The sequence below is a fragment of the Megachile rotundata genome, chromosome 10, assembly GCF_050947335.1.
Source record: "Megachile rotundata isolate GNS110a chromosome 10, iyMegRotu1, whole genome shotgun sequence".
Taxonomy (NCBI): Eukaryota; Metazoa; Arthropoda; class Insecta; order Hymenoptera; family Megachilidae; genus Megachile; species Megachile rotundata.
In genome coordinates this window covers 14,357,055-14,379,588 of record NC_134992.1, presented here as the reverse complement: position 1 = coordinate 14,379,588, position 22,534 = coordinate 14,357,055, and the positions used below count along the sequence as shown (strand labels likewise).

The 22,534-nt window shown below is 41.8% G+C and overlaps 1 protein-coding gene across 9 annotated transcripts in view; it reads right to left on the bottom strand.

The window, feature by feature from the left end:
- LOC100883816 (uncharacterized) overlaps nucleotides 1-22,534 on the bottom strand; it is a 180,263-nt gene that overhangs the window by 6,708 nt on the left and 151,021 nt on the right. For all 9 annotated transcript variants that reach the window (XM_076535986.1, XM_076535981.1, XM_076535985.1 and 6 more), the window contains 2 exons: nucleotides 16,659-17,007; nucleotides 10,392-10,704 (listed from right to left, as the gene is read on the bottom strand). In XM_076535986.1, the coding sequence (XP_076392101.1) occupies nucleotides 10,392-10,704; nucleotides 16,659-17,007 (662 nt within the window). The remainder of the gene's footprint in view (nucleotides 1-10,391; nucleotides 10,705-16,658; nucleotides 17,008-22,534) is intronic.

Genomic DNA, 22,534 nt, shown 5'->3' with positions numbered 1-22,534 from the left:
GTATCCACGAGGTAAAGGTAGTCACAAGTGTTCTATCCTATCTATTTTTATCCTATTCTCTGTCTAAATAAACTAGACAGAGACAGATTCCACGCGTGGAATTACGGCGCGTGACACTACCACGCGTGGTAACTCCACGCGTGAAATTATAATGCGTGACAATACCACGCGTGGAATTACGGTGCGTGAGAATACCACGCGTGGAATTATAATGCGTGACAACACCACGCGTGGAATTACGGTGCGTGAGAATACCACGCGTGGAATTATAATGCGTGACAACACCACGCGTGGAATTACGGTGCGTGAGAATACCACGCGTGGAATTACGGTGCGTGACAATACCATGCATGGAATTACCGCGCGTAAGAATACCACGCGTGGAATTATGGTGCGTGAGAATACCACGCGTGGAATTATAATGCGTGACAACACCACGCGTGGAATTACGGTGCGTGAGAATACCACGCGTGGAATTACGGTGCGTGACAATACCATGCGTGGAATTACCGCGCGTAAGAATACCACGCGTGGAATTATGGTGCGTGGTAACTCCACGCGTGAAATTATAATGCGTGACAACACCACGCGTGGAATTACGGTGCATGAGAGTACCACGCGTGGAATTACGGTGCGTGACAATACCATGCGTGGAATTATGACGCGTGACAATGCCACGCGTGGAATTATGATCCGTGACAATACCACGCGTGGAAATACAACATAGGTAATTTAAACTAGGTAATTTCTATGAACAATACAGAACAAGAACACTGAATTTAATAAATAATACAGCTCTTGCATTTACAACCCCCGTTTAAAAATGTTTAGTCGATAATCGACGCAACAAGTGTCATTTGCTATTTTAATGAGTTTCCTCGAGCTGGCGAAATTATTCCGTCTTTAGACAACGAAGAAAATGTCCGCTTTTTATCGTTTCGTGTTTTGATCTTTCCTCTTCGCCAACTTATACAAGGTGCATTCAAACGAACTGATTAAACTAGACCGTGCACTATGAATAAAAAATAAGACGGTTCAAAGAAGCTTCGTTTAAAAATTTTTAATGAAACCTCGATGAACCTACGTTAACTCGATAAGTTGTCTAATTTTTATTCACAGAGTAGTTCGTTTGATTCGCGGACACCCGGTATCGTCTTTTCCGCTTAGAGAAGGCGGAATTTAAACACCTCGCGGAAGTCCTGCTTTCTTTCCCGCGAGATTATTTCGCGGGCGGATCGTTTGATTTAAGAGGGTAGTTTTTACGAGAACGTCGGCTAGTTTGAATAATGTAGGGAAAATTGGGCAAAATTATGGCTGGGAACGTTGGAGGTGGCACCTCTATTCTTGCCAACTTTAATGAACCTCCGTTATTTGTCGAGGCGCTTTAAAACTTTTCTTGCTAATCGCTCGCTGACAAAACCAACGATACAACTGCAAGAAGAGTCCTAAGTTTCTGAATCAATCATTCAAATCATAATTCATGACAAATATTTTTACAATTATAATTATTTACAAATTGACAAGTTTTGCACCCCCTAGTATTATCAAAATAAAAATGTGGAAACTCGTAATTTCGAACAGTTACGTCTCTATAAAAAAATTCCTATATGAAAAGCGTCGAAAATGTTGAACGACACTGAAGGACCAGGTATTTCTATTCATACAGTGTGTGACAATGTGATGATCGAATTGGAGGACACCCTGTACAGCGGCTCCATCGTTGGACCGATGAAAAATAGCAGAGTGGCCGCATAAATTGAATGAATCGGCAGCCACGGCACGGTACGGTTCTTTTTAAATGGAAATCGTCCAGGTTCGTGACAGGCCGCACACAATAATAGTCTGGTGAAAGGGGTCGAGTGCAGGAAGGGAGAGGTGACAGTCGGTACAGAGAGCTTCCAACGAGCTGCATTGTTTATAATCACCCTCGTGCGTTAAATGAAATTTGCCCGTACCCTCTCTGCTCCCGTCGTACTCGACCTGCCTCATTGTTTCCGAGCGCGATATCACCGTACCACCGCTAGGATTTTACGGTTGTACAATTTATCCGGGATATTCTGCGAATTATGTGCTTTTCGAGGATCTACCTTCGTGTTACCCCCGCCGTGTTGCCCCTCGTTCAGACCCTCGTACAGTTTACCCTCGTTACTGATGCGATTAAGCGAGCATGTCGCTCTATCGACCAACCGGTGAACGCTGCTTCGAAAACTCGAAATCGCGGCGAGGAACAAGGAAATTTCATACTGTTAATCGTAAGTTGGCTACTACGCGATGTAACGCTTGCTGATATAACGTGGGGGCATGCAACACGTGGCGATGCAACGTGTAGTTATGCAACGTGCTGATGCAACGTTCGAGTACAACGCGTTGAGGTCGAGTTACGTCGAGTAACGCGTTCAAGTAACGCCCGTGGAATTATGCCATCGAATTACAGCGCGTGGAAATACAACGCGTAGAACTACAACACGTAGAAATGGAGTGCGTTGAATTAGAGTGCGTCAAGCTATTATAGTGTGGAATTATCGCGCGTGGAAATACACTGCGTCAAACTACAGCGTGAGGAAATACAGTGCGTCAATCTACAGCGTGAGAAAATACAGTGCGTCAAATTATAATACGTGGAATTATAGAGCTTGGCAATACAGTATGTCGAACTACAGCGCGTGGAATTGTCGTGTGTGGAAATACAGCGCGTGGAATTGTAATGCATGGAAATACAGCGCGTGGAATTGTAATGCATGGAAATACAGCGCGTGGAATTGTAATGCATGGAAATACAGCGCATGGAATTATAGTACGTGACAATACCACGCGTGGAATTACAGTGCGTGACAATACCACGCATGGAATTACAGTGCGTGACACTACCATGTGTGGAATTACGGTGCGTGACAATACCACGCATGGAATTACAGTGCGTGACACTACCATGCGTGGAATTACGGTGCGTGGAAACTCCACGCGTGGAATTACGGTGCGTGACAACACCACGCGTGGAAAAACGGTACGTGAGAATACTACGCGTGGAATTACGGTGCGTGACAATGCCACGCATGGAATTACAGTGCGTGACACTACTATGCGTGGAATTACGGTGCGTGACAACACCACGCGTGGAAAAACGGTACGTGAGAATACTACGCGTGGAATTACGGTGCGTGACAATGCCACGCATGGAATTACAGTGCGTGACACTACCATGCGTGGAATTACGGTGCGTGGAAACTCCACGCGTGGAATTACGGTGCGTGACAATACCACGCATGGAATTACAGTGCGTGACACTACCATGCGTGGAATTACGGTGTGTGGAAACTCCACGCGTGGAATTACGGTGCGTGACAACACCACGCGTGGAAAAACGGTACGTGAGAATACTACGCGTGGAATTACGGTGCGTGACAATGCCACGCGTGGATTTACAGTGCGTGACACTACCATGCGTGGAATTACAGTGCGTGACACTACCATGCGTGGAATTACGGTGCGTGACATTACCATGCGTGGAATTACGGTGCGTGGAAACTCTACGCGTGGAATTACGGTGCGTGACAACACCACGCGTGGAAAAACGGTACCTGAGAATACTACGCGTGGAATTACGGTGCGTGACAATGCCACGCATGGAATTACAGTGCGTGACACTACCATGCGTGGAATTACGCCGCGTGACAACACCACGCGTGGAAAAACGGTACGTGACAATACTACGCGTGGAATTACGGTGCGTGACAATGCCACGCGTGGATTTACAATGCGTGACAATACAACGCATGGAATATGAGTAACTCATCCGACCAATTGGCAAACGTCACTGACGGAAATAAAAAGCAAAGATCGCAGTAGGTTTTGCAAAGGTAATATTTGTACAGGGTATAAAAAGTACAGAATGCAAACGAATTTGAAATTTAATTTAAAGTATGAATTATGCACGGTGTTAGCAGAGGCTCAGCTCCGTCATCCGAGGGTTAAATTAGTGAGGGATATAAATAATCCTCGTGTCGTTTGTTCTTTATCTTCTTCTAGTTCTCTAGCTTGGATATTACCGGTAATTAATTAACCACTTTGAGGATAATCCAACGATACCTGATAGGATTATTCCTCGGCCGTGTTCTCCTTCTTCTCTGTCGGTTTTCGGTCCTTTTTTCTCTGCTCGACTACCAGAATCTTGATAGATATAATGGCTCATCGCCAACAATGGCCTTAGAGATTAGAGTTCGGGCTTTCAATTTATGCGAAGTGTTTAAAAAACGAAACGAAGTTCATTAAAATTTCTTTTATTTTCGATTAAAAAGTTCTCAAAGTAATTTTATAACGTTCATACTAATCGTTTAAGTTAAATAATTCTTAATCCTGTCATAAAATGCAGGACTTCTGGGTCAATTTGCGAGCATAAAAATCCACGAACAGAAAAAGCACTGAAATCTCAAGATGCAGGGTGTTAAAATTCCGAAATTTCACGGGAGAGTTCGTCGGAGTGACAGACAGGAAACCGCAGAGTTTTCGAACGATTCTTTTTACCATCCAAAGAGTTACTGCCACTACTGGATACCATCGTTTTACTGATCCCATTGTGGTTCGCAACTTGGTCGAAACCTCGAAGATGTAACGAGAGAAGTCTTCCCTTACCAGATTCCACATGCATTCCTCGATATCGATTTTCCTCTTCGCCCCTTTTCTTCTTCATTTTTTTACCTCGAATTAATCTTTGCACGAAGCTTAACTCGGCGATAGAACCAACCTCGAAATTGATTCAAAACAAGGGTTTGTTCTCGTTCTTTTCATTATGAACAACGCTCGATGGAAGAAGTCATCGGAACAGAGATTTATACACAAATTCGTAGTTCCATTATTCATGACACCTTGCGAGCACATTTATTCATTCAAATTCAGCAAAGCAGCTTACCGTTGAAAACTCGTGCTCGACGAGGAACGAATGAAACAATGGCAGTCGCGTGGTTGCTCTCCGTAAATCAAGAAACAAAAAGTGGAATCAATTAAAGAGAGTGATCGCGTCGAGAGTCTTTTCTTTCTTTCGCACGGGAAAAAAGAAAAAACTTGTACACACTGGAACGAGTTTGAACGCTTTACTCGTTCCGACGTGCTCGAAGAATCTGATTTATTTAAAAGCAGAAGCGTCATCGGCGCGAGGAGATCCGGCCGCGAAATAAAGTATGATATTGAACAGAGACGGTAGACAGTAGCGGGCAAACAAGATATATAGGTGACGACATGGCCAAATGGATTTTCCATTATTAAAAATGCTCCCGAGAGCGAGCTTTTCCTCCTTCGTTCGTGTGATCCAATTTACTTAAATCTGCCAGCAAGTTGGCGATCTCCTAACTCTTGGCCTCCTGCCGTCGACAAAAGCTATTAGCTTGTCTAATAAATCCCCGCTATTTTTTACTGCTAACAAAGAAAATGCTTGGAATCCTGCGAAAACACGAATTAGGCTCGAACGTTCAACTACGCACGACATTGAAAATAATCTGAAGATTCATAGTTCTTAATATTTCTTTATTTGAAATGAACAAAAATTTACGCAGCTGCAATATTTATTTGGTATCAATCATTGACTGTATATATAATTGGATAATTGTACGTATAATTATATTACAGCACGTGGAAATACAGCGCGTTGGATTACAACGCGTAGAACTGAAATGCGTAGAAGTGCAGTGTGTTGAATTACAACGCGTGGAAATACAGTACGTCGAACTACAGCGCGTGGAATTATGATGCGTAAGAATACCAGGCATAGAATTACGGTGCGCGAGAATACTACGCGTGGAATTATGGCGCGTGAAAATGCCACGCGTGGAATTACGGTGCGTGAGAACATCACGCGTGTAATTACGGTGCGTGAGAATACCACGCGTGGAATTACGGTGCGTGGAAGCTCCACGCGTGGAATTATGATGCGTGACAATACCACGCGTGGAATTACGGTGCGTAAGAATACCACGCATGGAATTACGGTGCGTGAGAATACTACGCGTGGGATTACGGTGCGTGACAATACCACGCGTGGAAATACAGTACGTCGAACTACAGCGCGTGGAATTATGATGCGTGACAATACCACGCGTGGAATTACGGTGCGTAAGAATACCACGCATGGAATTACGGTGCGTGAGAATACTACGCATGGAATTATGGCGCGTGACAATGCCACGCGTGGAATTAATGCGTGGTAATATAATTGAGGGGTATTAATAAGAACACATACATGACGCACCCGGTGCGTCGCTTCGTTATAATAGTCCAAAGAGTAAAATATAATGAATCAAGCCACGAGTTATTTTTCCGAAGCTGTAAATCATAGAAAAAACAACGTAGCGACAAATACATATTTGTCCGGAAATAGAATAAAGGAGGAGCATTAAACGAATGAATCGATCATTGCGAGAGAATATAACGAGCGCAGGCTATTACCCGAGAACGCTTCCTCAAAGAGCTCCTTATTTATTATCTACCTTGTTCGAATGCAAAACATCTTGGGTGATTTATAAGCTCGCCGTCAAACAATTCACCCCCTCAGGCTAATCAAATTTATGTTAATCGAGAATTTAACGAGGTCGAGTTTTCTTACGTCGACTACGAAACAGCTTCTTCGATTATTCTATTCGCGTGACCCGATAAATCGAGTTCAAGTAGAAAATAGTTTGTTAAGGATATTAAAAGTTAAATTCTGAATCTGACGCTTTGATTCCTATCTTGTAGATAATTTTCTTCCTTCATCGTTTCAAATTAAACTCGATATGTTTCTCTTACGCGGCTTCATTTTTTCTTCGACGCAAAGTCGAAAATATACGATTTTTAGCAGCCATAAAATACTTGTCGGACAGGGCCAGAAGGTTTTCCAGGCCGTTCAACGTCGCTGGTAATATTGTCTGCGATAAATTACGTACACCCCATTCTGCAGCAAGCCCCGATACTCGAACATTCTTCTCCGCGGTCCTGACCAACATCTATGGGAATCGCTGAAAATTTCCATGAGAATACCAGACGTGTCTACTTGCTTTTCTATCCTTACACATTCCATAAAAATTCGGTATCATGTAGTAGTGAAGAATTAACGTACCGTAATTCCACGCGTGGTATTCTCACGCACCGTAATTCCACGCGTGGTGTTGTCACGCATCATAATTTCACGCGTGGAGTTTCCACGCATCATAATTCCAAGCGTGGTAGTGTCACGCGCTGTAATTCCACGCGTGGTATTGTCACGCATCGTAATTCCACACGTGGAGTTTCCACGCACCATAATTCCAAGCGTGGTAGTGTCACACGCTGTAATTCCACGCGTGGTAGTGTCACGCACTGTAATTCCATGCGTGGTATTGTCACGCACCGTAATTCCACGCGTGGTGTTGTCACGCATCATAATTTCACGCGTGGAGTTTCCACGCATCATAATTCCAAGCGTGGTAGTGTCACGCGCTGTAATTCCACGCGTGGTATTGTCACGCATCGTAATTCCATACGTGGAGTTTCCACGCACCATAATTCCAAGCGTGGTAGTATCACGCACAATAACTCCACACGTGGTATTGTCACGTACCGTAATTCCACGCGTAGTATTCTCACGCAGCGTAATTCCACGCGTAGTATACTCACGCAGCGTAATTCCACGCGTGGCATTGTCACGCATCATAATTCCACGCGCTGTAGTTCGACGTACTGTATTTCCACGCGCTGTAATTCAACGCACTGCATTTCTACGCGTTTCAATTCTACGTGTTATAACCCAACATGCTTTATTTTCACGTGCTGTAATTCTATAGTTTAGAAATGTGAAATTCTAGAAATGTAATTTAAAATTTTTTGAACTTATTAATTTGGTCATATAATTTAAAATTTGAAATTGCGGACCGTAAACTACAATGGAAATATGAAAAAGCAATTGAAGATATAATAGTACTCTATTTTTTTCCTGTGAAAACAAATGGAATAGCGGATGATATTTTATAACGGGAGTTAGAATAAAAACGGAATAAATGTGTTCAATTCACGAATCGCCAGTGGAAACAAGCTTTAGCGGTCAGTCAGTAGAGAAGGAACGCACTGGTCAGCCAGCAATCGGATAATTCCTACAAAGAGAATTTTTATGATATAAATCCCTCTCGTTCGCTTCGCTAACCAGCTGAATTTGATTTTCGGCGTGCATAGTCGATTCCGCGTTCTCTATCAAAGCCGAAAGTTCACGAAGACTAGTGGTACAAATCAGCGCGCGGTCAGACATACCGATTTAAACGATATAAACGATGTTTGGTAAAGCATTCGATTGAATAAACGGATTTGTACGAACACGTCTCAAAGATTTATACGTATCACCGATAGCTTTCATATTTTTTCCTAAGTCGGCAATTATTTGGGTATCCGTTCGGTTTCGTAAAACGTCAAGAAAACAAATCACATTCGATTGTGTCATCCTGTGGGTCACTGACCAAACGTCGATGTTTGCGGTGAATGCGATAAAACGGATCGTTCTGTATTATTCATGCCGTCATTTCAGACGATCAAAGCACATCGAAACTGTAACTGCTCGCTAATTAGCAGAGCGCTAATTAAGCCCGCAAGCTATATTCGTCTCCCCGTATTTATTAACGTCGCGAATTCTAAAATAACTCTTGTCGAAATAATTTTGAAAGGACAGAGTTTGAGAAAGTTAAGAACGATTAGGAAATGTTTGCAAAATCATCGAGGTTAAGTAAAAATTCAACCCTTCGTACAATTTCGTAAGTGCTCGAGGGCAACTGCAGCGAAGTTGCAGAACGTCTCGACAACATTGTGGTAGAGAATTCCAAGTAGTCGTCTCGATACACAATGTCTGAAAAGTTCGATCCATAGAAAAGCTCTCTGAATCCGAAACATCGGTAACTCGTTGCCAGAGGGAGAGAGTTCTTTTATTCGACCGATTACAGCTTGGAGGGTGGGATCGATAACAGAGAAACGAAAGCTGATCGGCCTGTTTGAAACCGTGAAGCAGAAAACATTGAAAACGTTCGGCTCTACAAAATCGACGTATGTTCGCTGCAGGCCGGCCAACAATCGAATCCCCGCAGCTTTATTAGTTTATCGTTTTCCATTCGTTCTACAATGGCCAACGCGAAATCCACTTGGCAAACGAGCGCGCACACGGCTGCATATTCGGTTGTGCGCGGCAGCTTGATGGACGCGACTAGTTCCTGTCATTAACACGGAATACAAAAGCAACCTCGAGGATGAAATTTTCAACGGCGGACGAGAAAACGCCTGCCGTTCCTATATACCGTCACGGTTAACTTAAGTGCCGACTCGTTAGAACCTTGCTCCGAATTCGGAATGTAAATTCCAGCCTCGAATCGCCGGCCAACTTGTCAGCGTTCCGCCTGGATGCTTCACTCGTTTACCGACTGCTATTCTTCCTGCATTATTCAATCTCATATTTTCTCTATCATCAACTTCATACTTTTTCCACGTTTCTTATTATTAAACAATAGAAGTTTGTTCAGATCTCGTACGAGATTAATATTGTACTGCAGAGACAAACTCGATAATGTCTTTTCGAGTAAAGTAGAACAAGAGTTTGTGCAAAAATCGATTCCGGAAAAAGGAGAATCAAGGTGGACTTTAGTTTACCTGGCTTTTCGTACAGGAAGATACTGTCACAGTAAAAATTGAAGTTAGTAGTCAGACACTGTGACAAACATTATTAGGGACACTTAAAAGTCTATCAGCTTCATCCTTCAACTTTATCCTACAACTTTATCTTTCAACTTTATCCTTCAAATTCATTCTTCAACTTTATCTTTCAACTTTATCCTTCAACTTTATCTTTCAACTTTATCCTTCAAATTCATCCTTCAACTTTATCCTTCAACTTCATCCTTCAACTTTATCCTTCAACTTTATCTTTCAACGTTATCCTTCAACTTTATTCTTCAACTTTATCCTTCAACTTCATCCTTCAACTTTATCCTTCAACTTTATCCTTCAACTTCATCCTTCAACTTTATCCTACAACTTTATCCTTCAACTTTATCTTTCAACTTCATCCTTCAACTTCATCCTTCAACTTTATCCTTCAACTTCATCCTACAACTTTATCTTTCAACTTTATCCTTCAAATTCATCCTTCAACTTTATCCTTCAACTTCATCCTTCAACTTTATTCTTCAACTTTATCCTACAACTTCATCCTTCAATTTTATCCTACAACTTTATCCTACAACTTTATCCTTCAACTTTATCCTACAACTTCATCACTGTTTCAATATAAAGAGTCCTCGAATGTACCTCTCGCTGCTTCTTCCATAAGTAATCGATTTAACAAAATTCACAACACGTGAAAAGAGTTTAAAAATTTAAGAAGAGTACATATAGCGAAACAGGATATTGTAACTCACCTCTATTCTAAACGTCCATCCTTCGAGGCTGAGTAACTTCAGAGTGGTGTTCCTGGCAAGCGCGTGACACAACAATCTGGAAGGATGATCGTCGAGAGCCAGTCGCGGACTAGCGAGATCCAGAAGTTGAAGACACGGAGCTTCCGTCAGTGCAAGGACAAGTGGCATCACGTCCGCTGGCCTCGATGCACCGGCAGCCCTCAGAGCATCCAAATTACGTGCCCTTCGGATGGTTTCGCCCAAGCAACCCGCATCCAATCCGCCGAGCAAACACTTGGACACGTTCAGGGACCTCAGCTTGCAGTTTGGTTCTCTGAGGCATCGATGCAAACCGCCATCGATTAGTTGGATGGTCATGCAATTTGCAGTCGGTCAATGTTGACGTCCCACTTTCATTTTTTTTTTTTTTAAACGAATTGGTGCAAAAATTCGAGTACAAATCTTATATGATATGGAACATCAATTATAATTAATTGATTGGTATAATGATTATATAAATGATTGATACAATTGATACAATTGTATAATACAATTATAATTGATATAGTTGATTGATTAATATAATGATTATATAAATTATTGACATAATTGATACAATTGTGTAATACAATTATAATTGATATAGTTGATTGATTAATATAATGATTATATAAATGATTGGCATAATTGATACAATTGTATAATACAATTATAATTGATATAATTGATTGATTGATATAATGATTATATAAATGATTGACATAATTGATACAATTGTATAATACAATTATAATTGATATAGTTGATTGATTGATATAATGATTATATAAATGATTGATATAATTGACACAATTGTATAATACAATTATAATTGATATAGTTGATTGATTGATATAATGATTATATAAATGATTGATATAATTGACACAATTGTATAATACAATTATAATTGATATAGTTGATTGATTGATATAATGACTATATCAATGATTGATATAATTGATACAAATGTATAATTGTATAATTGTTACACAATTGTATAATACAATTATAATTGATATAATTGATTGATTGATATAATGATTATATAAATGATTGATATAATTGATACAACTGTATAATTGTATAATTGTTATACAATTGTATAATACAATTATAATTGATATAATTGATTGATTGATATAATGACTATATTAATAATTTATATAATTGATACAAATGTATTATTATATAATTGTTACACAATTGTACAATAAAATTATAATTGATATAATTGTACAATAATATAATATTAATTAATTGATGATATAATTGATACGAATGTATTATTATATAATTGTTACACAATTGTATAATGCAATTATAATTGATACAATTGTACAATAATACAATAATAATTACTTGATGATATAATAGTATAATACAAAGTAATAAAATTATAATTAAATATCAAACGAAAAGAAGGTTTAAGTGACGTTAGAACGAATACCAAAAAATCAAGTAAAAATAAAGGAGTAGATTTTTATCTTATCTGCAGTCTCGTGAAACAGTGTTCGAATGTTTTTCAATTTCCCACGGAATTTGAACTTTTAGAAAGCAAAACTAGTTAAAAGGGAAATACGTAGAGGAAAAAGAAAAATAAGAAGTTAGAAAAGTTGGAAAAATCCGTATTGAGAGAAAAGGTTTAGCCAAATTTGAATTTCCGACTTGAAAATGTTTTCGGAATCGGATACGAGATGTGCCATATGTGGATCTATTATTGAAAAGATGGAGGATTGAGACGCGAACGAAGGGAGATCCTCGACATTGGCTCGTGATGAAATCGCGCAAGAGGTTCGAATTCTAACGAGATACATTCGAGTTTGATTTATCGAATGCATCGGTATCGATAATTGAAGAGCTTGCGAAATCCTCTCTCGATATCGAAACTCACTCGACACGCGGAAAATTTGCCAATAAATAGGATACCAAGAGTTTTCGTTATCCAAACGAGCCACCGTAACCGAATAAACATCGATTTACCATTCCTGTTAATTTAGCGGATTCACAATTCTTTGCGCGATAGATTTCGTGACGGCAAATAATAAGACTCAATTTCCCGATTTTAATTAGCATTTTATGAACGCTCCGTCTTCCGCAAGTCGGTCGATTTTAATCAAAGAAATTGACAAACCAACATAGACGATTACACGATTTCCCAACGATCGACAGGGTAATTTCTTTATTAATCGAACGGATAGACTTTTAATTAAAGCCCGGTTCGAACGGTGAAAAGGAAAAGTTGGCCGAGGAAATTAAAACAGTTATAAAAATCGGTCTCGAAATAAATGTAATTACGTTCGGGAATCGCGAAATAACGCGAGCTGTGTTTAACCAGAATCGATTCCGCAAAGTCGATTATTCGGGCTGGTCGCTTGTAAATTGAACAATTTCCTGGCAAATCAGATCAGTCATTAACGTGCCCGTGTAATCCGCCTGGCGAAGCTGTGCCTGATTAACAAGTACAATTAAAAACTTCCTATTCGGATCAGCGCTCTTTCGACGCCCGTATTTCGTTCGAATCTGTCTCGTTACTTTCGACGAAAAACTGAAATATCGTCCGAACAGAAATTTCATTATTTCCGTATCGAGATACTACGCTCTGAAAACGCGCGCTAGATACTGAAATATTCACGCAGCTTCTATCGCAATTAGATTCGATGTAATCGAACCACTGCAAATACTTTCAATTTCTCTGGCGATAACAGTCTCGTTCGACTTAGACAAGCGCGTTAAGGATTCCACGTATGTAGCCTGCGTTTAATAGGGCCGAGGAGCTCGATCGTCTGGATTTAACGTTATCTACTTCTCGCACGATATTTACTCGACTATTAGCGGTTGGTTAGCCGGGCATACAGTTAATGGCGCTCCTTTAATGGCATCCAGGCACGAGTAAATCCGCTCGAGTGGTCCCGACGTATCTAACGGTAAAAATATAGCTCGCGAACGTAACGTGCTACGAATCGCGAGCGAGAATAAACATTTTATTCGAAACGCTCGCGGCGGATAAGCCACTCGGCCAATAAAACTGATACTCTAAATCAAAGCGCGTATATCGCTCTCTCTCGATTCTACTCGTATATCGTTCTTCCCGCGAGGAAAGGCTCGAAAACAAACGGCAATACGAGAGCCAATGGATCACGGGTCATGCGACGTATTTCAGATACCGAGTCTTTTCGAATGATTTCTCTTTCTGCTCTTTGTTCCGTAAAATGTGCGCTTGTAAATCGCGGAGACGCTGGGATTTCATGTAATGCGTCATTCGAGGACCGGGGAAAATTATCAGATTTGTTTCTGGGAAGAAAAGTGCACTTTTTTATTGCCAATTATATTGCCACGCGTTAATTCCACGCGTGGAATTGGCACGCACTATAATTCCACGCGTGGCATTGTCACGCGCCATAATTCCACGCGTGACATTGTCACGCGCCATAATTCCACGCGTAGTATTCTCACGCACCGTAATTCCACGCGTGGCATTGTCACGCGCCATAATTCCACGCGAAGTATTCTCACGCACCGTAATTCCACGCGTGGCATTGTCACGCACTATAATTCCACGCGTGGCATTGTCACGCGCCATAATTCCACGCGTGGTATTCTCACGCACCGTAATTCCACGCGTGGCATTGTCACGCACTATAATTCCACGCGTGGCATTGTCACGCGTCATAATTCCACGCGTAGTATTCTCACGCACCGTAATTCCACGCGTGGCATTGTCACGCACCATAATTCCACGCGTGGCATTGTCACGCACCATAATTCCACGCGTGGCATTGTCACGCGCCATAATTCCACGCGTAGTATTCTCACGCACCGTAGTTCCACGCGTGGCATTGTCACGCACTATAATTCCACGCGTGGCATTGTCACGCGCCATAATTCCACGCGTGGTATTCTCACGCACCGTAATTCCACGCGTGGCATTGTCACGCGCCATAATTCCACGCGTAGTATTCTCACGCACTATAATTCCACGCGTGGTATTCTCACGCACCGTAATTCCACGCGTGGCATTGTCACGCGCCATAATTCCATGCGTGGTATTCTCACGCACCGTAATTCCACGCGTGGCATTGTCACGCGCCATAATTCCACGCGTAGTATTTTCACGCACCGTAATTCCACGCATAGTATTCTCACGCATTTGTCACGGATTTGTCTCCGCGAAGAAAAGTGCACTTTTTTATTTATTCCTTGCAATTTTATGCTTTTACCCCTGGTACAGATATCAAGGTTTTATACTCGATGAAAAAGTGACACATTTTAATCTTCTTAGTTCTCACTGATAGTACAATAATAAAATAGAAAATTGCAGCAAACAGTGAGTCATTTAAAAAAATAAATTGTCACACAAGAATAAACTACATTTACGAATTTTTTCGATAATTTTGAAGATATGCAAAGATCTGTGTATGAACACAGAGCAAATAACATTCGAAGCAGTTAGAATTAGTTCGGCATCGTTTAGGAAAATCAGAAACGAGATAAAACGCGAACAATGTTACAGTTTAAATTTGAACGAGTCTAATGAGGGCAGGAACGCTAAAAACGTAGGAGAGTTTCGAAACTAGCCTTCATCGGGGCTGGCAACAGGCCGTTACGGATTCCGTTGAAAAGCCAACGGGACAAAGAGCAGGAACAAAGCGAATGTATATATGGCGGAACGTATTTTTCGCGTTTAAGGGTTGACGTGCCAAGGCCCGTTCGTAAACGAGGAAACAAAAGGGTTGAACTACGCAGCCGGCCTCGACTTCCGTTTTCGCCGTGTGTCACGCGAAGGCCGGCGCTCGTAAACGGATTCATAAAGAGCGAAGTGCTTTCTTTCTTGCCGCCTTTTCATCAACGCGACTCCGAACAAATGGCTGCGAGTCGAATTACACTGTTCCTGCGATTCCTTTTTACTGCAACACCGTTTCGCCTTGTTTCGTCGAATTTTCTTTTTATTTAACGGACATCTAATTGTAACTCCCGTAAAAATTTCAACACGTCAACTGTACATGGTGAGGCACTTTAACCCCTTAAGTTATGATCAATTTTTCTCGAATTTTTAATAGCCTTCAATTTGGAGTTCAAGATTAGTTATTTTCATAGTCACAGACATAATATTTCAACTTTTACTGTCTGTTTTAATATTGTAGCTGTGGTTAGTTCTGATTGAGGCACTTGACAAAGAAATCATACTGCAAGGGGTTAAACCAGTCACCAGAGTAACTTGACTACTATGACTGTTAGAAAAATTATTATATGTAAGCATCAGACGAAGTATCATTTATGTATAAGCATCAGACAAAGCATCATTTATATAAGCATCAGACAAAGCATCATTTATATATAAGCATCAGACAAAGCATCATTTATATAAGCATCAGACAAAGCATCATTTATATAAGCATCAGACAAAGTGTCATTTATATAAGCATCAAACAAAAATGATCTGATACCAAGATTTTGATCATCTCATAAAAATAATTCATTTCAAGCCTGATTTTTTCCTATCAGCAATAGCAGGCAGAAGCTTTAAGTGCCTCACCCTCGAGCCGATTAAAAATACTCTGTTTTCCAAAGCAGAGAAAATGCGTCGACTTTGCGAAAACAGCATAACCCACCCTCGCATAACTCTCGAGGGTGAGAGCACCCTTTGCGGAACTTGCCGACGGAAGTTCGTATAATTTCCCGAATGGCCACGCTCGTTCGTCTCCTTAATTTCCATAACTCATTTAACAGCGGTGTTCGGGAACCCGAATCTTGGAAACTTCGCGGGGAAACTCGGAATCGCGGCCTACGGTTTAGAAGTTGCTCGACACAGAACCGGTGCCGCTGACAGATTTACGTAACCGTAAATGAAAGTTGCAAATCTCCTCGTTTCTTTTCATTTTCCTCGCGTCGAATATTAAATAATTTCCCTTAACCGTTTTCTCGTTACCCTTTCCTTTTCACCCTCGCGTAATTGAATACTTGAGAAACAAGACGTTCAACGTCAGTTTAATGAACCTAAATTATTTTACGGAAGTATACGAATTTAGCCAAGTGAGACTTCTCAAGAACTTATAAGAGTAGTACCTTGTAAATGGAAACATAACTCGAAGATACATAAAACTTATAAGAGCTGTAATTAATAAATGAAAACATAATTCGAAGATATATAAAATAAAATTTTAAATGTTAAAATATGCAATGGTCCTAAAATATGTAAAGGTAAAAAATTACAAAATTGTGGCTACAAAAAGGGGATGCAAATCTCACCTGATGGCGTTGAAGATCTCGTGAAAACCAGTGCCCTGATGGCTGGTGACGTCACAAGTGGGTAGCGGGTGCAGTAGCGGCAGACGATGACACAGTACGCTGTCGCTGTTCCTCTTGCTGCTTCCGTTGCTGTCCCTGTCTCTGTCGTTCTGCGGAAGTGGTCCGTTTCCGGTGGCGGGTGCAGGACCAAGGCCAAGCCCCAAAGGAAGCCGCGGCAGGGTTGCGGGCCTCGTTAAACTGCCATAGGCTGCCAAAGCGCCCCGCGGGAGCGAAGAGTAGCAGCGATTAAGGGGTAGCGTGCCAAGGGTGCTGGACGCGCAGCCGCTGCTTCCGGAACCGGAACCCGAACCTACGCAATTCGTTTTGATCGTCTCATTTCGGCTCGGCTAGAAACGCTTTCACGGCCTGCGTTCGAGGAAGTTAGTTCGCGCGAAATGGCTTGTAATTGCCGGGGGTGAACTCGCCTGGGATCGAATCGATGTTACGCTGGTAATGGACTCTCGGTGACGCGACCAATCGTTTACTTTGATTTGGAAGCTTTGGTTTGTGATTTTAACTGCATCGACTGGGAATTTTCATGCATTTTCGTATTGTTTTCTATAGCAAGTTTGAAAAATTACTCTTGATGTACGATATCACTTGGGACGCAGATTAAGGTTCATGTGTGACAAATTAAAATTGGATCTTCACTGCAATTGAACATTGGGTTCAATTCTGACTATAATCTGTGTAATCAAGGATTGCTAAAGGCAAAATATTCTTACGTTCTAACTTTCGTTAGTTGTCTTAACATAATAACAATAATTTACTACTAGCTTATAAGCTAGGTGTGACGCAACTGAAAATTGTAGGTTAAGGTACTCTTATGTTCCAAAATGAAAATGTGCATAATTATATAATTAACTGAATCTATTTAACTTAAATGAGTCTGTTTTTCTCGTAAAATTCCTACGACTTTTTACTGAGGTAGGAAATATTTTGGGGTGTAATTGATGTAGACAGAAATATACAAGATTTGCGATTGTGAAATATAAGTAACTATTTAATTATGAATGAAAATGAAACTGTACGGACTTGAGAAAAACGCGGGATTATAATGTTTCCCGGTTGAAGAGATGATGTTTCTCTTTTAGTTTTTAACGTATAACTAACTAACGACTTCTCTATTTGAGTACAAGAAAAGTGTGTACTTCCACCTCTTCGCTTGATCAGTCGTTTTCCTTGACCAATTGAATTTAGGCACCACTGACCTATCCCTACTTCCTTGCGTCCGAAACGCGATTTGTAGGAAGTAGGAAGTATCAGTGGAAGTGGAAGACGTAACGGTGAATGTTTAAACAAAATTTGATGGAGTTTCTGATGGGTATGGGTGCCGATTACCTGACGGGAATGACGGTCACCAGGGTCAATTTGGCGACCCTTCGGAAACTCATGTTTATGGCACGGGCAATTGGCCGCTGAGGACTTCAAAAAATCTAAAATATTCTAACTGCCGTATTAAGTAATAAACTAACTCTCAAAAACGGTCTTGTTGATTTGCGTGCAATAAACATGCTGGTGATTTGTAGTTTGGGTACTGTCCCTGGTACAAATTGCCAGCCATCTGGTATTTGTAAAAATGTAAAATAAAATAAACCGTAATGAATTATATTTCGTGAAGATGCCACGAAACATCCTCCCCCCGTTGAGAGGATTACGATCAACCTATTCGCTAAAGTATGAATAGATAGAAGATATAAAAATATGCTAAGTACGTTGTACAACAATTGAAGTTACGACCGTACAGTTTCAACAATTACAAATATGGATAAATAAACCAATATATCTGTACATAAGATGATAATGAAAGATGATACAATTTATGAATATGAATGAGTATGAAACTATACATATGATGACATTAAACCTAATATATACATGTCTCTACATGGAATCAAAACTGTACACTTAAATACGAAAATGATAGGAATAAAAGATAAAAAGTAATAATAATAAAAATGAAGTAATATACACAAATTTACACGGAACTATATACACAACAGAGTTGAAATCACGATCACTGTGGAGTTCGGAGGTACAACCAAGCTCGACTACTTTATGGTAATGTGTGATTCAACCTGGTTGATATCGTCTTCTTCTGAATGTTGGGGTAATGGCACGAGACGTTTCACGGCCCGATCTAACGTGCAGGTGGCGGTTTTAATTGTCACCGTGCGCACAATGCCGTCAGACCCGGGGTGAACTTTGAGCACTCTGCCCAGTGCCCAGTGCATGGGGGGAACGTTGTCGTCCCTGATGAGTACGATCGTGCCCTCCTTGATGCTGTGGCTGCCCTTGGTCCACTTACTGCGCCTAGTCAGCTCATTGAGGTACTCCCGGTGCCAACGATTCCAAAAGTGTCGTTTAACTTTTTGGATATGTTGCCATGTCGAAAGCCTATTCGACGGAGTATCGGCAAAATCTCGTTCGCGTAAGCTAGTTAGCGATTCGCCGATAAGGAAATGACCGGGAGTCAGGGCTGAAAGGTCGTTCGGGTCGGATGATAGGGGCGTGAGAGGTCGGGAATTCAAAATGGATTCAATCTGTATAATTAAAGTATTAAATTCCTCAAACGTAAATAACTCACTGCCTACGACGCGTACGAGGTGGTGCTTGAAAGCCTTGACGGCAGCCTCCCACAATCCGCCAAAATGTGGCGCACGAGGTGGAATAAATTTCCAAGCAATAGCTTTATCCGCTAGGAAGGCTGTTACCTTTTTTTGATGGTCATCGGATCGAATTAATTCGCGAAGGTCTTTTAATTCATTATTAGCGCCAACAAAATTTGTACCATTATCTGAGTACAGATTCGTGCAAAATCCCCGCCGCGCGATGAACCGTTTGAGCGCAGCAATGAACGCCTCGCTAGTCAGGTCACTTACGACTTCCAAGTGTACCGCTTTGACTGCCAGACAGACGAAAACCGCTACATAGACCTTTATTTTCGCGCGGTTTCGATGTTTCCTTTCTTTAACGTAGAAAGGGCCGCAATAATCTACGCCGACGTGGGTAAATGGTCGCGACTCGGTGACTCTTGCTGCAGGTAAATCACCCATGATGTAATCCACTGGCGGCGGTCGAGCTCGTAAACAGCGCGTGCAGGGTCTTAGCGCCTTCCAGACCTGGTTTCGTCCGTCAATGGGCCAATACCTGCGTCTAACGGCATGTAGAGTATTCTGGACGCCAGCGTGTAATTGAGCTCTGTGCTCAGCTTCAATAATAAGTATTGTCACCCGTGATTTCGGTAATATTATAGGATGACGTTGCGGAAACGGAATGAATGAATGTTTTAGACGACCTCCTACTCGCAGAATGCCGTCCTTATCTAAAAAGGGAGATAAATATTGCAATTTTCCTCCGATTTCGCTATTATTATTTGACAATAGTCGCAGTTCCTTGGCAAAATGTGCCTGCTGGAGAAGTTTGATAATCGTGTTATGAGCATTCTTGATTTCAATAGCGGTGAGGTACCCTTTAATGTTGTTGCTTTTCTTCCATCGTAGACAATATGCAATAATTCTCTGCATACGTGCCCAAGAAGAATAATTGTCCAGGATGCTGGTATCTAACGTAGCTGTAATTAAACAGGTCGCTGTCTTCTGCTCTGGTATAATATCTTCCAGTGGTAGCAGTGTTGTCGTCGGCCATGAAGATTCATCTTTGCAGAGCCACTCTGGTCCTTGGTGCCAGATGGATGGTTGCAAAAATTCTTCAGGATACTGGCCACGCGAGATCAGATCCGCGGGGTTATCCAACGTAGGGACGTGTCGCCAGTCCTTGATCCTGGTGTTCTCTTGAATCTCCGTTACCCTGTTCGCCACGAACGTTTTCAGAGTATGCGGAGACGCCTGAAGCCAGTGGAGGACAATAGTAGAGTCCGTCCAGAGGAATGTATTATTGATATTAATGTGGAGGGCCTTTTTCGCAGTGGTTATCAGTGATGTCAAAAGCAAAGCGCCACACAATTCGAGTCTAGGGATTGACTGCGACTTCAATGGCGCCACTTTCGACTTTGCAAAAAGGAGCTCCACATGTGCATAACCATGTTTATCTATTGACCTGAGATAAACGCATGCACCGTAGGCCCTTTCGCTTGCGTCACAGAAACCGTGCAACTCCGTCACCGTCGATGTGCAAGGGATGGTCTTCCTTGGAAATATTATGTTGTTTAATAACGGTAATTGCCTGTAAAATTGGGACCATTCTGTAAAAACATTCATTGGCAATGATTCGTCCCAATCGAGCTTGATGGTCCATATTTTTTGTAGGAACATCTTCGCAGTACTAATAACAGGTCCTAAAAGACCGAGAGGATCGTAGATTTTCGCGATCTCTGAAGCAATGACCCGTTTTGTTACCCGTGTTGTGGGGGATTGCGCCTTAACCTCATACGATATAGAATCATTAGAAGAATTCCAGAAGATTCCTAAAGTCTTTAAATTTGGTGAGTCGCCGAAATGTAGTTTCTTATTTAAATCTTGTTCTGGAAGATCCCTCAAAATTGATTTATGATTGGCTGCCCATTGTCTTATGTTGAGGCCCGCCAAGCTCAGCAATTGCGTCAATTGATTACGGATTGCGCGTGCTTCGCTGATAGACGATGCTCCGGTAAGCGCATCATCGACATAGAAATCGCGACAAAGAATTCTCGCAGCTTCCGGAAAACGGTGACCTTCGTCCTGGGCGAGTTGGGAGAGACAACGTATTGCTAGGTACGGCGCGGCAGAGAGTCCGAACGTGACGCGTTGCAATTCATAAGTTTGAATTTCCCCGTCAGCGTCACGCCAAAGTATCCGCTGATATTTCCTATCTTCCGGTCGGACGATGAACTGTCTGTACATCTTCTCGATATCACCGGTGATGACGTAACGGTGGATACGAAAACGAAGAAGGATGTACAGCAAGTCATCCTGGATTTTCGGTCCGACGTGAAGAGCATCGTTGAGGGATACCCCGGTACTCGTGGCCGCGGAGCCGTCGAAAACGACACGTAGTTTCGTCGTCTCGCTGGTTGTCTTGACCACTCCATGATGCGGTAGATAGAATCCTCTTGATGATTCCGTGTCCTCAGGAATCTTCATCAAATGCCCTAGGTCGAGGTACTCCTTTATCACTGCATGATAGTCCTTCTTTAACGCTGGGTTGCGCTGAAGTTTCCTTTCGAGTGAAATGAATCGCCTTTGAGCCTGCGATTTCGATTCACCCAGCTGCATTATTTTGTTATTGAACGGCAACGCTACCGTATATCGCCCGTCTGATCCTCGCGAAACGTGTTGCAGAAAATGTGCTTCGCAATATTTGTCAGCATCCGAGTATAACTGCCGTTGTGGCCCTTCCTCAATCTCCCAAAATCGTGCAATTTCAGATTGCAACGATTTTGATAAGTGACACGAGGCGCCGTGTACCTGTGCCGGAGATGGGGGGCTCCCCCCGATAACCCATCCTAATCTGGTCTTTTGAAGATATAGGTCGGGTTCTTTGGGCGCAGATAAACTAATTTGACCGATGCTTAACATAGACAGAGCGGCTCCGGAACCGAAAAGTAATTCAATCGGTGCTGGTCGATGAAAATCGGGATCCGCCAGTTGAATGTTCCGCGGTATCTTAATCCTTGACCGGTCGAAGGGTTGATCAGGAATATGTTGAGCAATTTTCGGGACGGTCAAAAAGGTCAAAGTTCGCTGGTATGCGTTAACTTTTGACTGAATGGTTGCCGTAACTTTATATTTCGCGATCGTAGTCATGGCATTGAGAGACCCTACGGGAATAGAGCATTCCTTCTTCGGGATTTTCAACCGTTCCACAAGATCTTCCGTTATAAAATTAGTCGTTGCACC